At 48.2% G+C, this 11,861-nt stretch overlaps 1 protein-coding gene across 1 annotated transcript; it reads left to right on the forward strand.

Annotated features, from left to right (window-relative positions):
- Nucleotides 1-7,470: 7,470 nt before the first annotated feature.
- On the forward strand, nt 7,471-11,623 carry LOC122376824 (the record flags this gene model as incomplete). The annotated part of the gene is made up of 4 exons (XM_043356793.1): nt 7,471-7,622; nt 9,668-9,815; nt 11,123-11,290; nt 11,543-11,623. Coding segments are annotated over exons 2-4 (385 nt in total), but the record flags the coding sequence as incomplete, so codon positions are not given.
- Nucleotides 11,624-11,861: the final 238 nt, after the last annotated feature.

The raw sequence follows: 11,861 nt of genomic DNA on the forward strand, positions 1-11,861 counted from the left end.
ATACAAGACCAAAAACCGCCGTAAGTTACGGACTCGCTTTATGAAACGAGGCCCAGAACGCAAATAAACCTGTGGAGTGTGCAATTAAATATGTAAAACGCAGCACCAAGCACATCGGATAGCATTATCGAAATTTGTACGGTTTTACAACGTCGGTTGATTAAACATCTTTGTCAAGCCGTCCGTTTTTTAAGGTGATTTTGAGTTTTTTGTTCACGGACCTATCACTGGAAACGTTTTACCGGCTATACCGTTATCATTTCCGGTCCATTTAGCATTGTTTGTGGTTTTTGAAGAGATAATTCCTTTATTGACGCGGCAAAATTGTAGTGTTTTGCAGCAAGACTGGACTGCATTGGGATCATGCATGGTAGGGGAAGTTGGGGCAATGCCGGAGTTGGGGCAAAGCCGAAATTCGAGATATTTCTAAAACCGTACGACATGGATGCCACGTCTCAGTGATGCTCTGAAGCTTAATTAAGTGACTACAATTATCGCATGCTTGTTACGAGTCGTCATTTGGAATACTTCGGCTGTGAGGGCGCCAAAAGCGTTTTCAAGGTACGTTTCCCTTGTACTGCATGCGCCTTTGAAGCTGCATTTCTTACTCATTATGCTACCGTTTGTCTGGCCAATTCGGTCAAGTAATCTTCAGCATGTCTTTGCATAAGTGTGCTGCCTATTTGAAATTTATACAGCACGTTTAAAAGTTATGGGCCTGCAAATGAAAGTATGGCTGGCTGGGGTAATGCCGAAAACGTGCAATTACGCACGTTAAAGCACGCTACGTAGACTTTACTGCTGTAGAATAGCAACGCGTATTTTTAGTCAAACAAATTACACTTTCAGCCGGCACAACGGCCTGTTACCTATAAGGAATGATTTCCCTGGCATTTTCTTATTATATCACACAATTAGGTATAACTTCCAGTGTGCACCAAGCGTCCTCAAGCTCTTAAAACGCGTGTCAGCTTTGATGAATTTTGGATAAAGTTTGAGATAAATTGGCAAAACATCAATGTCGGCATTACTCGTAGATCATTTATCCCATTTTCGGCTTTCCCCGCAGTCCGGGGCAACGCCGAAAAAGTCAGTTCTTTGATATTTTTAGTTTTTGCGCTTAACGGTATGCGAATTCATCAAATGCGCCTGGTATGTTTGAAAGACAAAAGACTGGCCTCTCCAATGACGCCAACAAGAATAGCTTATGTTGTCTACCTTGCGTGCTACGGGCGTCAGAAAAAAAGTATTCGGCGTTCCCCCAACTTCCCCTAAGATGTTTCTACGTGGTAAGACAATTTAACGTTTTTACTCGTATATGTGTTATCCTATCGTTTAGTTAGACCTTGGTGTGTGTTGACACTGTATGGAGCATGTATAAACGTGTATTGGTATACGCTACTTGATGTGTGTATGTTTTTTTTTTTCGACGCGATTTGTTTAGCATAGCATAAATACTTGCCTCCAACATACTTTCGCCTTATGCTGTTACTGCTCCACCAGGCATTTAGAAAACCATGTATTGCACACATTGCACAGGTATTCTTGCCAGTTTTGAAGTACGTCTCCGGTCACCTATGTTTTTCATCCTATTTGTGATTTTGGTTTTTATTTTGAAACAGGTTGAGCAATAGTATTTACCTATAGTTACCTAAGTCTTATTAGTTATTTGTTTACGGTGTGTCATGTGGGTGCGTCATTACGGAGCGAGCGAAGCGAGCGTAGTCTTTGGAAATTTCTGAGTATGAGATGAGCTGCAAGAAACAGCAGTTATTTTTCGGTCGGATTCTTTTTGCGGTTTGTGGCGATAACCGTGCCGATCAAACTTCGAAATTGAATTGAGAAACGAGCACCCAGAAAGTGTGATTGCATTTCGATTTCTATGGAACGGAAACCAAAAGAGCGAAAACTTTCCGCGTGTCGCCATTTTGATCAAACGAGCTAATACATGTAAATTGGGTGGGGATGGGACAAACGCGCCACTTTGTTTATGTTATGCCGATCCGTGTCCGCGACGAGCTCTGGCCGCGTGCCCGGTGCCAAGGCCCTAAAACATAAGGTTGGACGAAGTTTTCTACCAAAAATGTACTAGAATAGCGTACGAGTCAAAGCTATTTCCGTTGTTTCTTTACAAATATGTCGCAAACAAGCTTTTTCTGTAATAAGTCATTATTTCGAAGTTAAGCAACCAGTTGTTATAAATTCGATAAGCAAACACTTATTTTCTATATAAAAGCCTAGCTTATATAGTCCAACTCTAGTTGAATAATCACTGGCGGTCGCAGCCGCTAGCAAAAGGGGGGGCCAAAGTCACACTCGCGGTACATAACATTTATCCGTCACCGGGAGGGGGGGGGGGGGGTTATCGGCTAATGTTTTACGTCCACGAGGCGCCGCACAGTTGGCCTTACTTATGCTTCATCCATCTCATTCTTGCGTGAAATCTTTGAGCTCAATTTAAGGCAAAATCACCAGTTCCATTTACCGTCTCACGGTGTGCCCACCGGTCGGGCCGCTGCACCGTCCATGACGACGGATCGGTGTAGCATAGGTATACTGGAAGGTCATGCACGCGGATTCATGACCTTACCACTATAAAACAATTCGGAAAAGTACAGATACATCTTGCTAAAAAGTACAGATACCTCTTGCTTTGAACAAGCATGTGAAACCCAGAGAGCATTTTTAGACTATGACATTTACCCATATAGGTACCTAGTTGTGTGGCGGCGGGAGAGAGTAGGTACACCGGCCTCTGGAGACCCCCACAGGTTCCGAGCTTTCAGAATTGGCATCTGAGGGCCGCGCGCGACTCCTGCGGGGCTTCGCAACGGCTCTGTTGGGGCTCACTCAACCTGCCTAGTCCTACTGCTTAAAAGACTGGCCCTGAGCCCTAAGGACTTCATCAGTCTCTGCCAGCCCCAGGACCCACACCGGCTCATGGGGTCCCGACCTCGAAATATTAGGGAATCAGCGCGGGACCATCAGGATCAGGACGTAAAGCAATCTCGATCAGGACCAACGTAAGGCTGTGCCGGAGACTGCGTGAGCCCTCTGATCTTCAGAAACCCACCCATGTATGTTTTTATGTTTTCATGTAGAGGCTAGTTTAGGGCCCTCAGAGACCAGTACAGGGCCTGCAAACTACAAAGGCCAGTAGTTTGAGACCATCAGAGACCGAGTTGGGCTCTCAGAGGCTAATGTGGGTCCTTACTCATTACAGGCCAGCATGGGCCCTCAGAGGTCAGCGTGGGGCCCTAAAAGACCGGCATGAGCCGTCGTTGGACCCCAGAGGCCAGCACAGGGCCCTCAAAAGCCAAGATGGGCCCTCCTCAGAGGCCAATGCAGACCCTTAGAGGCCGGCATCGGGTCTTCAGCAGCCAGTGCGGGGCCCTTATCGGCACCTAAAGGTTCGTCGTAGGACACCAGAGACAGAAATAAGGCCACCAGAGACCGGTGTGAGACCCTCAGACGCCGGTTGGGACCCCTGAGGCCGGTTAGGGGCCATCATAGGCCAGATATGGGGCCTCAGAGGTTGATGTAGGCTCTTAGCGGTCAACGTGGGCGCTTGACCGCCACTGAAGTTCCCTCAGAGGTCAGTGTAGGACGTTCAAAGACCGGTGTGGGAGCTATATTAATAGCTGGGCGTGGTTTTTTTAGCCTCGTGACGATCGAATAATTGCCAGGGCCCCATACACCTATATGGGGGCCCATTGGTTGTTTGAGGGGGGCAAATGATATGATGACCCCCTTTATTGACCTTTGGGGGCATGACCCTGATGCCCCCCGGCCCCCCGCGACCGCCACTGTGTACACATTACACACATGCCTCTGAGCTTACATACTAGCTCATGCAAACTCTATGCAGGCCCCGGAGGTCCCACGCTAATCCTTAAGAAACCAAGCCGGCATACGGCGTCACCACCGGGCTTCTGAGGTGCACAGCACCAACCCATGAGGTCTTACTTTAGTGTCTTGGAGCCAATCTCCTTTAGCAGGGCCCACCCGCCACTGCCGAAGAGGGTCTCATGCCAGCCATTGCTGAATGCTGGGCCTACGAGAGCCTCAAGTAAACCCACGCTGATATTCCATATAAGATCCGCGGATCCGAGTGTGGCCGCGGCCACACTCGTCAACCGGTGCCAGCGACGCTGACCGCCAAATTGACAGAATGCGAAACTGAGCCCACTCATGAGTGAAATTTACGTCCTTTGATGGCGCAAGAAAGAAAATGAAACATACGAAAAGCTTTTCTAGGACTTTTGTTCGATCTGAAAGGTGGGGCCAAAAGATAGTATGGCCCCACCTTTCAGCACCAAAGGGGGGGCCATGGCCCCCGTGGCCCCCCCCTGCGACCGCCAGTGTGAATAATCAAGTAGCTACTAAATTTTCCAGATGTGACACATATTGCGCACTTCAGACAAGTGTGTTGCTAAGGCGTTGCTAAGGACTCTTTCGCATGTTTTGCTGCGAAGTTTTTGTTATGAAGTGAGGGAAGTGAGATGGACAGGCTATTTGATATATTTTATTCTGGTTTTCTAGGATCGTCGCAATTATTTAACTTGACATACTTTTCTTGCTTTTTATCCGACGCTTTTTCAATAATTGGTAGATTCTATCGTGGAAATAAAAGGGCCAGCAGGCCACATGAGTAAATGCAAGTCGACTGATAGTGAAATAAAAGGTAGAAGTGTCTGTTCCATTAGAAATTTAATGTGATGTGATGGAACATGAAGCAACAGGATCAGACGCAAGAACCACCAATTAAGAACCCAGAACCAGCAAGCGCTATGCCATCAAGAGCAGCCATGGTAACGTTTGATTAGCTTTCAGAAAACCTTGGAACTAGACGCCAGACGGTGAGCAATCAAGAGATCTTACAAGACCAGTAGTTACTTGAAAACGAGAGCCGCCAGGAAAATCAGTAGATACTTCAATGGCAACACATTTCAGCATCTATCTAGCAATGATTTGCACCAGCGAGGTGCTATCGCTGTTTGGTGTCTGTATCCCTAACTGCTTAAAAAAATATTTGTCAAATAAACAAACAAATAATGCGTCTTTTTCTACCGAAAGTAAGTCCTCCAAGTGGCAAGGGATGAATAATAGAAGGTACCTAATTAATTGCCATCTATTCATTCAATTCATAAATCATAGGCAATTTAGGGCATCGATCGGCAGCGCCCTTACTGCATGGCACTGCAGATCGTCCATGGGTTTATTGATGACTCCGACTCTGACTCAGACTTTCAAACATCACTTCTGACTTTGATTTCAAATGTCGGCTCTGACCGACTCCGACTCCACAGCGGGCCCGGCACAGCCCTAGCAGGTCTGTTGAGGCAATGGATTTTTGGTGACTCCGACTCCGACTCTGGCTTTCAAAATCGACTCTGACTCTGACTGGTCGGAACTGTCGACTCGGACCGACTACAACTCCGACTACGGAAACCTGAAAGGTCTGCGGAGGGGATCGAATTTCGGTGACTGACTCAGACTCCAGCTTATAAAATCGACTCTGACTCCGACTCGACGACTCAGGTCAGAACTGTCAACTCCGACCGACTTCATGACTCCGACTCCGGAGCCCTACTGGCAGCTATCACGCCAGGGAGCTGCAAATCATATGTTCCGTGGTGGTTTATGGCATTAAAGTCGATAATGCAGCTGAATCGCACTATGAAACACCCTTATTGGCTGCAAGAACCACGAAAGTTAGCGCATCACCACTGGAAAACGTGACAAGATATCGATTAATTGGCCCTGGATTTGGATAAATAACATGTTGATGATCATATTAGCACACATTTACATTATCATCTATCTCAAGGTTGCCCTCCAGGCGGCTCTAAACTATGGCAATTTCCCTATCTACAACATGTAAATGCCCTCGGGCGTCCTCGTGGTGACGTAGGCATGGGAGTGCCAGTTTGGTAGGAACTAGACTTCGACGCCCCCTGCCCGGTGCTACAGCTTGAAAAGCTAATCGACTTGTGTGTGCAGATTGTTTGATTTTTATGTGTCATTAATTCCCTGTTAGTTTTTTAGTAACTTGTAGACAAGGACAGGTAAATATTGCGACATCTACTCGCATCTACTCGACATCTACTACTTGCGACATCTACTCGGTCGGTATATAGGGCCTTGTCTACACGTTGCTTCGTCCATATCGAATGAATGTCCGCCATGTATAAATAACGGATAACTGAGGCCGATACAAAATTCCTTTACATATTGCTACCATATTGCGGTCAGCATATGGCAATGCTACAATCACAACGCAGTATTTATCGTATGCCGCACAGGGGAGCAATGCCGCTTTAACCCTATTGGCCGTAGTGTCTAACGGTGGCGGCCATATTGCGCAGACCAAGAAACGGCTGCCGCCTGTGTTGAGGAATAGGGAATTCGGGACCTCGATTTACGTTTGCGGCCGCTGCATCTGTTACGTTCAAGTTACGTAGATACGGAACCCGGCATCTTACGCAGAATTGAGTGGGGAACACGATCGTATCTTCAGAATTCCTCAAATTCACTCGCCGGACCTACATTTGCCCCGGCCGAGAGGGTTGATTGAACCCACCTCGCTAATGCGCCGCTAATTAAACTAGAATTAAGCGGTAAATTGGTCGTTTGCGACAAAGGATAATGCAGAGTGACTGGAAGGAACCCACTGTAAAGGTCCCGGGTCAACCGGTGACCTCTGAGGTCAGGTCAAGTGATCTAAGGCACGGGTTCGGTTTTCGGTAAATAACTTCGCCAAAAATGTCCGTAGAGCCGCGATTTTGGCATCATCGTGTTCAGCTAGCTCAGGCGCATCGAATGATATACTTTTTGTTCGGGTCAGGTTAACTTAGGGTGTTGACCTCAGGTCAAGGTCAGGTCAGCACCCCCAGGTCACGAAGTTGGTCGAAAGAGGTCATGTCGCATATCATTCGATTCGGCAGGTCTTCCTGAGTCCATTGGTGGCTTTCCCGACTCGCTAGCTCAATTTGATCGGGAGTTATTGAAGAAAAACTGTGACCCTTGTGACGTCACAAATGACGTCACGCAAGGGCAACAATGCAAATATGAAGCATAGAACCTTGCAAGGAGTGCATGAAATCATGATTTTATATGCTTGAGATAGTTTCAGATCATTCTCGGCGCCAAAATAGCAATTTTCATATTTCCCCATTGACTTATAAAGGCCTTAACGTATTAGTTTCTTCATATCTGATAATTTTTTAGGATTTGATCTTATTCTCCACTCAATTCTGCGTAAGATGCCGGGTTCCGTGTCCACATAGCTTGAACGTAACGGATGCAGCGACCGCAAACGTAAATCGAGGTCCCGAATTCCCTATTCCCCAACACAGGCGGCGGCCGCTTCCTGGTCTGCGCAACATGGCGGCACCGTTGGACACCATCTGGCGGCCGATGCGCATTCCACATTATAGAGTTCAGTGGTATGCCGTCACTTATGCCGTGTTGTTGACGTTGTATATTTTTGGAGGCCCACAGAGTTGGCACAGAGTAATGCTTAGGACATTTCAGCTACTTGTTCGCATTATTGCAGCTTCATTCCGTGCAGATTCGTGGGATTGTCGAAGATAAATGAACGAGCTCATGTAAAAATAAAGGTATGAAATGGTCAGGTCGGCATTGACATTCCAATTCTAATTTGGTTTCACGCTTTTTCTATCATACTGTACCGACTGGTCTAATCAACAGCTATTTAAAAATTAACAAAGATTATATTTTTCTTATTTGTGCGTTTTTTGTTTTCATGCTGATTGCTGCCTCATTGCTCTATATGATAGTACCAGTTGCCAGTTGCCTGTGGTACAGGGCAAACAAAGCAGAAACATTTGGTTGCACTTTGCAGGGCACATCCACATCAGTCAAAAAATCATTTGAAGTGTTCAATGTGAACTAACAGGTGTGTATGCCATAAATAATGTATAAGCTTCAAGTATATAGAAGCGAGATAAATGCTCAAATTTAAACTAAGAAGTCAAGGCTCTAGAAGTCGCGGGTTATGCTTGTTCGCGTGGAGTTTGCCTTACCATTTAGGTACCAAAACTGGTGTTTTTTGTTTAGCTTTCTAGCGAGCTGGATCTTCCTATTCCTTTATGGGGTACCTACGAGCCTGCTCATATCAATATTTTATCATGAGCACTAAAAGAAGTTCAAATACTACTGTTGTAACATTTCTGCAGCTTTCCGTAACCTGATACCTGATACCTGATACCTGATATTTGGGGATCATTGAAGGCACTAGGATTGCCCGGTGGATCCGTCGTAGAGAGCTCGGGTAGCATTAACAGTCTTATCTATTGTGGAGCGATGAAGGCATAGTTCATCCAGTGCTTGTCCAGCCGGTTCTTGAACACATTTGTCGATGGCGAGCAGACAACTTCTTCTGGTAGGGCGTTCCAGTCCGACACAACCCGGGTGGCGAAGTGGTTGCGCCGGACGCGGCTGACCGCTGGCTTCTTGGCCACCTTGAGTCGGTGGCCGCGGGTGCGTGTACTTGGGGCGGGCGAGAAGAAGTCGTCCTTGTCCAGGCCGGAGCGTCCGTGCATGATGTTGAACATCGTGATCATATCTCCGCGTCGACGGCGGTACTGGAGGGAGGGAAGTTTAAGACTCTTCAGTCGTTCTTCGTAAGGCAGATGCCGAAGTCCAGGGACAAGGCGCGTAGCCCGTCGCTGAACCCGCTCCACCAGCCTCACGTCGGTCGTGTTGAACGGGCCCCATACTTGATTGCAGTACTCTAGGTGCGGGCGAACCATTGTCTTATACAGCAGAGGAAGTGTCTTGGAGTCGATGTGGACGAAGCTGTGCTTGATCAGGCCGAGGGTTCTGTTGGCTTTGCCAATGGCGGTCGCCGCTTGCTCCCTGAATTTAAGCAGTCTGTCCATCTGGACTCCCAAGTCTCTTTCCGTGTCGACAGTCTTCAATGCAGCGCCTTCGATCGTGTACTTCGCCCGCACGTTTTGGCTGCCCAGGTGAAGCATTGTGCACTTGGATGGGTTGAACGGCAGCTTCCACTTCCGAGACCAGGCCGCCAGGGCGTCCAAATCCTGCTGGAGCCTTCTGCGGCCGATCTCGGTGCCCGCTCCGACGTACACCTTCGTATCATCAGCGAAGAGCTTGCATGCGCTCTCTACGCAGCCAGGTAGGTCGTTGACAAAAGCGATGAAGAGCACTGGTCCCAAAACTGTGCCCTGCGGGATACCGCTGCCGACTGCGACCCAGTCCGAGAAGCTGCCGTTGACAGTGACCCTTTGCTTTCTCTCTGTCAGGAAAGAGCGCAGCCACTCGAGGAGGCGTCCCCTAACGCCCATGTCGTGGAGCTTCTGGAGAAGACGCAGGTGAGGCACCGAATCGAAGGCGCGTCGGAAGTCCAAGTAGGCGACGTCAACCGGCTCGCCCTCCTCCCACCTGTAACCTGTATAAGCATTGCTGTGTAAGCACTAGTCTTGCAATTTAGAATTATCTGATAAGTTTCATAAATCACTGGATCCTCATTCTTTTAACATGATTTGGTTTGTGCCTACCTTAGGAAATGTAATACCTAGTCTGCATTTAACATGTAGCCCCTAGTTATGCTTTGTTGGTGATGAGGATCAATGACATGATTTTATTTACCTGATATGGCTGTAGTTGATCCATTTTACAGGTGTAGAACAGGATGAGCTGGTTCGACACAACTGGTTTTGCCAATTTGGCAAAGTCTGCTCTGAAGGAGGCCCAAAAAACCTTTGACAAGGCCCTGGACCTGCCAGACATTGAAGAAAAACCTTCAGTGGATGACAACAAGGGAAAGGGTTAGTAGGAGATATAATACTTGATTTAAGTATGTGACTTAGCGATTGAAGCTTAATTGCACATAATAGCAGGAATCATATAAGCCTATATTTTTTAATTCACAATTCCTTGTTCTCCTGTACAAATAAAAATGATATCACCAGTAAAACGCCTTTTGGGCGAAGAACGAGCGAGCGAGATAGTGAGCCCTGCACGTGCGGAAGGGCGAGGGGGTATTTCCAACGGGCTTGTGCAAAGCACCCTTCTAACCGGTCGCTAGCGGTGTGCCAAATTTGAACGCAATCGGCCCAGCCGTTCCTGAGATCTGGAAGCGGCATTCTGCACGTGCGCACGTGCAAATGGGGTCCAAAATGACTTTTGCACGGCACTCTACTAACCGGTCCCCAACAGTGTACCAAATTTGATCGCAATCGGCCCAGCCGTTCTCGAGATCTGGAAACGCCCCCTGCACGTGCGCACGTGCAGTAGCACCTTAACCGCAACACATGGGAATGCATTGCCTGGTGGGTGCCTACCTGTATGCCAAGTTTCAGCGAAATCGCCCCAGTAATTACCGAGTTATTAAAATGGGAACAAATTTGACACCTCTTATTGTTGTATTTTGCACGTGCACTGGGGGTGACCCACATGCATGGAGAGTATCCTATTTTTGGTAGAAAGGATGCAGCTACCCTATAAAAATTACCGCAAGTCAATCGCCCAAGCGGCTGCTGAGATATGAGCCTCTCAAAATCACTACTTTTGTAAAACAGGTTGAACACCCTTGACTTTTCACGTGGCACGTGCCACGACGGTCACTGAGATGTATCAAAAGTAGTCAATTACGGGGTAGAAGGGATGGGGCTACCCAGCAAAAAAGACCGCAGGCCAATCGGTCCAGCGGTTGCTGAGATATAAGCCTCTCAAAAGCGTTACAGGCCGGGCCGGGCCGGGCCGCTCATACTGAGATTTTTCCGTTATATTGAAAAGACTTCGCTTCGCTCGCTGCGCTCGCTCGCTCGTAACCATACAGTACAAACTTACATAAATAGGTTACACTGCATTCTGCCCTCACCTCTCTCTCTCTCTCTCTCTCTCTCTCTCTCTCTCTCTCTCTCTCTCTCTCTCTCTCTCTCTCTCTCTCTCTCTCTCTCTCTCGCTCTCGCTCTCGCTCTCGCTCTCTCGCTCTCTCGCTCTCTCGCTCTCTCGCTCTCTCGCTCTCTCGCTCTCTCGCTCTCTCGCTCTCTCTCTCTCTCTCTCTCTCTCTCTCTCCCCCCTCTCTTTCCCCTCTCTTTCCCTCACTCCCTTCCCTCTTTTTCTCCAACAGATGACTCTGAGAGTTTCTTCTCTGCATTCGGCCTGGGCGGCAGCAGCAGCAGCGGCTCAGGAGGGACCGGGGTCGGGCCATCAGCGACCTCCGCCGGTGGATCCGAGAGGCTGGCTGCCTCGCTCTGGGGTTCGCTGGGCGCCTCGCTGCTGGGGGATACGGCAACAGGTGGGGAAGGGATGAGGGGAGCGAAGGGAAGAGAAAGGAGTGAGGATGAGCAGACAGGAAATATGAACAGGATATGTGTGTGTGTGTGGGGGGGGGGGGATGGAAAATGTAGGCATTAGTAGTGGATGAGATACGAGATGCGTCTTGCCTTACGTCACAGTCTAACGTCGTACGTCAACGTTACGGTTCCCAATAAATCTGCTACGAATTTCGCCGACCCCTGACGTGCCCCGTCCTCCCCTTTCCTACCAGCTGAGCAGCGGTCTTCCAGCAGCTCAGCTGAGCCGCCGTCCGGGCCCGTGACCTCGCCACCCAACGGGCTCACCCGCACCGGTAAGGAGGGGTTGGGTGCGGGGGGTGCGGGTGTGGGTACCTTATGGGTCAGTATTTCAGCTGGTTATGATTGAGGTCTGCTAGTTGTTCAGTCGTAGTTCCTGCAGCCATGCAGTAACTTACAAAGATGCGGAGTTCTTGTAACTTGTGATGTAAAATTGTCTCTGTAATACCACCTAATGAATATAAGTCAGCCTGTAAGTTGTTTTAGTTTCCGTGGTTACCGACTTTTTGTCGA

This window comes from Amphibalanus amphitrite, unplaced genomic scaffold, assembly GCF_019059575.1.
Source record: "Amphibalanus amphitrite isolate SeventyFive unplaced genomic scaffold, NRLGWU_Aamphi_draft 002334F_arrow, whole genome shotgun sequence".
NCBI lineage: Eukaryota > Metazoa > Arthropoda > Thecostraca > Balanomorpha > Balanidae > Amphibalanus > Amphibalanus amphitrite.